Source organism: Saccostrea cucullata, unplaced genomic scaffold (assembly GCF_032062105.1).
Source record: "Saccostrea cucullata isolate Sc308-1 unplaced genomic scaffold, CSIRO_AGI_Scuc_v1 ctg665, whole genome shotgun sequence".
NCBI classification, from domain to species: Eukaryota; Metazoa; Mollusca; class Bivalvia; order Ostreida; family Ostreidae; genus Saccostrea; species Saccostrea cuccullata.
This window is the reverse complement of record NW_026930279.1, coordinates 35,189-37,781: the sequence shown is the minus strand read 5'-3', so window position 1 is coordinate 37,781 and position 2,593 is coordinate 35,189. Positions and strand designations below refer to the sequence as shown.

At 31.7% G+C, this 2,593-nt stretch overlaps 1 protein-coding gene across 1 annotated transcript; it reads left to right on the top strand.

The window, feature by feature from the left end:
- The first annotated feature begins 414 nt into the window (after nt 1-414).
- LOC134283564 (spore cortex-lytic enzyme-like) lies at nt 415-2,366 on the top strand. The gene is made up of 2 exons (XM_062766082.1): nt 415-501; nt 1,886-2,366. Exons 1-2 carry the CDS (start codon nt 443-445, stop codon nt 2,334-2,336), a joined length of 510 nt encoding a protein of 169 aa, XP_062622066.1. The 5' UTR covers nt 415-442; the 3' UTR covers nt 2,337-2,366.
- Nucleotides 2,367-2,593: the final 227 nt, after the last annotated feature.

Sequence of the window (2,593 nt, the reverse complement as noted above, 5' to 3'; positions counted from 1 at the left end):
TCAATTAGAATTGTATGATGTGTTTTCATAAAAAAAAAACAAAACAAAAAAAAAAAAAAAACAGAATACCTAAATTTTGACGAAAGAATTTATAAATCTCATACATATATGTCTAAGTATAGTCAATGAACGCAGTAGGCCTTCTAAACGGTATTCACCTTTCAAACAAAGTAGCCAAATTAAACTCTTCTTTACAATGTACTTTTTTTATTTCCGACATTGCAGAAATAGGAAATATAATAGATTTGTAAATAAGCGTTCTTTATATAGCATGTTAATATGTTCATCTTTTAATGACCAAAAATAAATTAGTTTTTTTTTTTGGTTTGTCGATTCCCCGGGGAAAATGACGATTGGGGAAAACAACATCATTGATGCACAGACTGTTATATAATTTGAGGATAAAATGTAATAAAATTAATACGGATTTTCCCCTTTAGAGATGTTACTGAAATTTGTTCTACTCGTCTTGGTCCTGAAGGGAACACACAGTCGATTCTGGTAAGGATTTTTTTTTTTACAGAATTTAGACTTTTAAGAAAATATATAGATTTGTTGACACTAAATTGTATATATTGTAAATGTTCTTGATATTGATAACATGTATTGTTCATCATACATGTAGTTCAATGCAACGTTTTCTTGAATTCATGTGATGTGACTTGAATATATATTTTGTTAACCTAATTTCATATTTCTTGTAGCTAAAGACCGTTGAAAAAAAATGTTTGCTAAATAAACTATCAGCAGATATGAAAATACTTCTTAAATTCAATAATGTAATCATAAGTTTTTAAAGCATTTCAAATAATGGAGCTCCAAATATTAGAAACACCCTCTGAATTTCTTGATCGTTATTTATTACTGTTTCTATGAACAGTTTGAATAACCTTTTATGAAAATTTGTTTATCTTCCCAAATAAAACATAAATTCAAATCAACCCAAACATTAAAAGCACACAAAATTACGAAAATTGAAAAACAGATTCATGCATTCATGCTTGAGCATTAAACTGAATTTACCTCCATACAAATATGTTAGTTAAATGCATTTGAAATTAAAAAAGTCCCATAAGAAGTCCTAAGTTATAGACAATACATGTATATGTATTACTTTAAATTTCAATATAAGTGAAAATCTTTTTTCACAAATCATACATTATACAGCATAATTGTTTTACATAAAAATTCTCAAAGTTCAATTCGAACATTTAATTTTACATACCCCCCTTGAAAAGCGGGAGGGTGTATAGTAATCAAAATGTCTGTCCGTCTTTCTGTAGGTCCGTCCGTCCGTCCGTGCGTCCGTCCGTCTGTCTGGTACGCTTTGGGATACCCATCTTTTATCCGCAACTCCTCTCTCATACCACTGAATGAAATTTGATGAAAATTTCACAGAATCTTTATTACATATTGCAATTGTGCACCTCCTATTTTACATTTTGATTTGACACATATTTTTGGATTCCCACAACAAAATACGGATACTGCCATGGGAGGCAGGGGTATCATTTAGTGAGCTTATCGCTCACAGTACCTCTATTTTTAAATTTATCTATATAAATCTATGAAATAGGCAACGTACAATTTCTTGGACAGATTTCAGTACGAAAAAGAATATAGCTAACGGTAACAGTGTGCAAACAATAATTCACAACGCAACTGCCATTCTGTTGGAAGACAGATTTAATCCAAAATACGAGGGAAAACCAGTCTATTTTGGAATTTGTTCTATGTTGTAGCCTTTCTCACTAGAAAATATGGATAACATGTATTAATTTACATTTCTATCATTAAAACCTTTTTCCATGCATTGTGGGAAAAATCAAGTAGAATATTCATTTTCTTTTTTTTAATGAATTAAAGTGCCATATTACTTTCACAGTGAGGTCAGCAATGAAGATATTGAGAAAATTGGACGCATTGTGTTTGGCGAAGCTCGAGGGGAATCAAGCCAAGGCCAAATAGCTGTTGCCTACACAATTGTCAACCGCATCAGATCCAACCTTTATCCAAACACACTAGATGGCGTTATATCAGTCACGTATACGTTCGGTGGTAAACGATACCACGAATACAACACGCTTGATGTGCAAAGCCACACGTTAGAATGGGAGAACGCCAAGAAAAAATATACCCCTGTATACAGGAGAGCGATAATTGTAGCGAGAGATGCTCTATGTGGAAATCGAAGCGATCCAACAACATGCGCCGTGGCATATTGTGCAACCAGCATAAAAGACTGCTCGGCCACCAAGGATAACGAATACTCCAGAGTTACTAAGACAATAACTATTGGCAGACATGTTTTTGTCTGCAGAGTAAAGACGAGATAGATCTTCAAATCAATTAAAGTGTAATGCAAAAACAAAATTAAAAAAAAATTGAATGAAAAAAAATTGAAAGAATGTGAACTTTATTTCTTGTTGTTTGAGATCTATCAATTGCGTTTAAAAAAAAAATCTTATAACACGTACAGATTAAATTTTACATGTAAGTGAATTACACAATTAAAACGCACTTGATAGGTCATTGTAATACCGATGTTATTATTATATATAATACATGTAAACAAATTTCAATACTTACACCA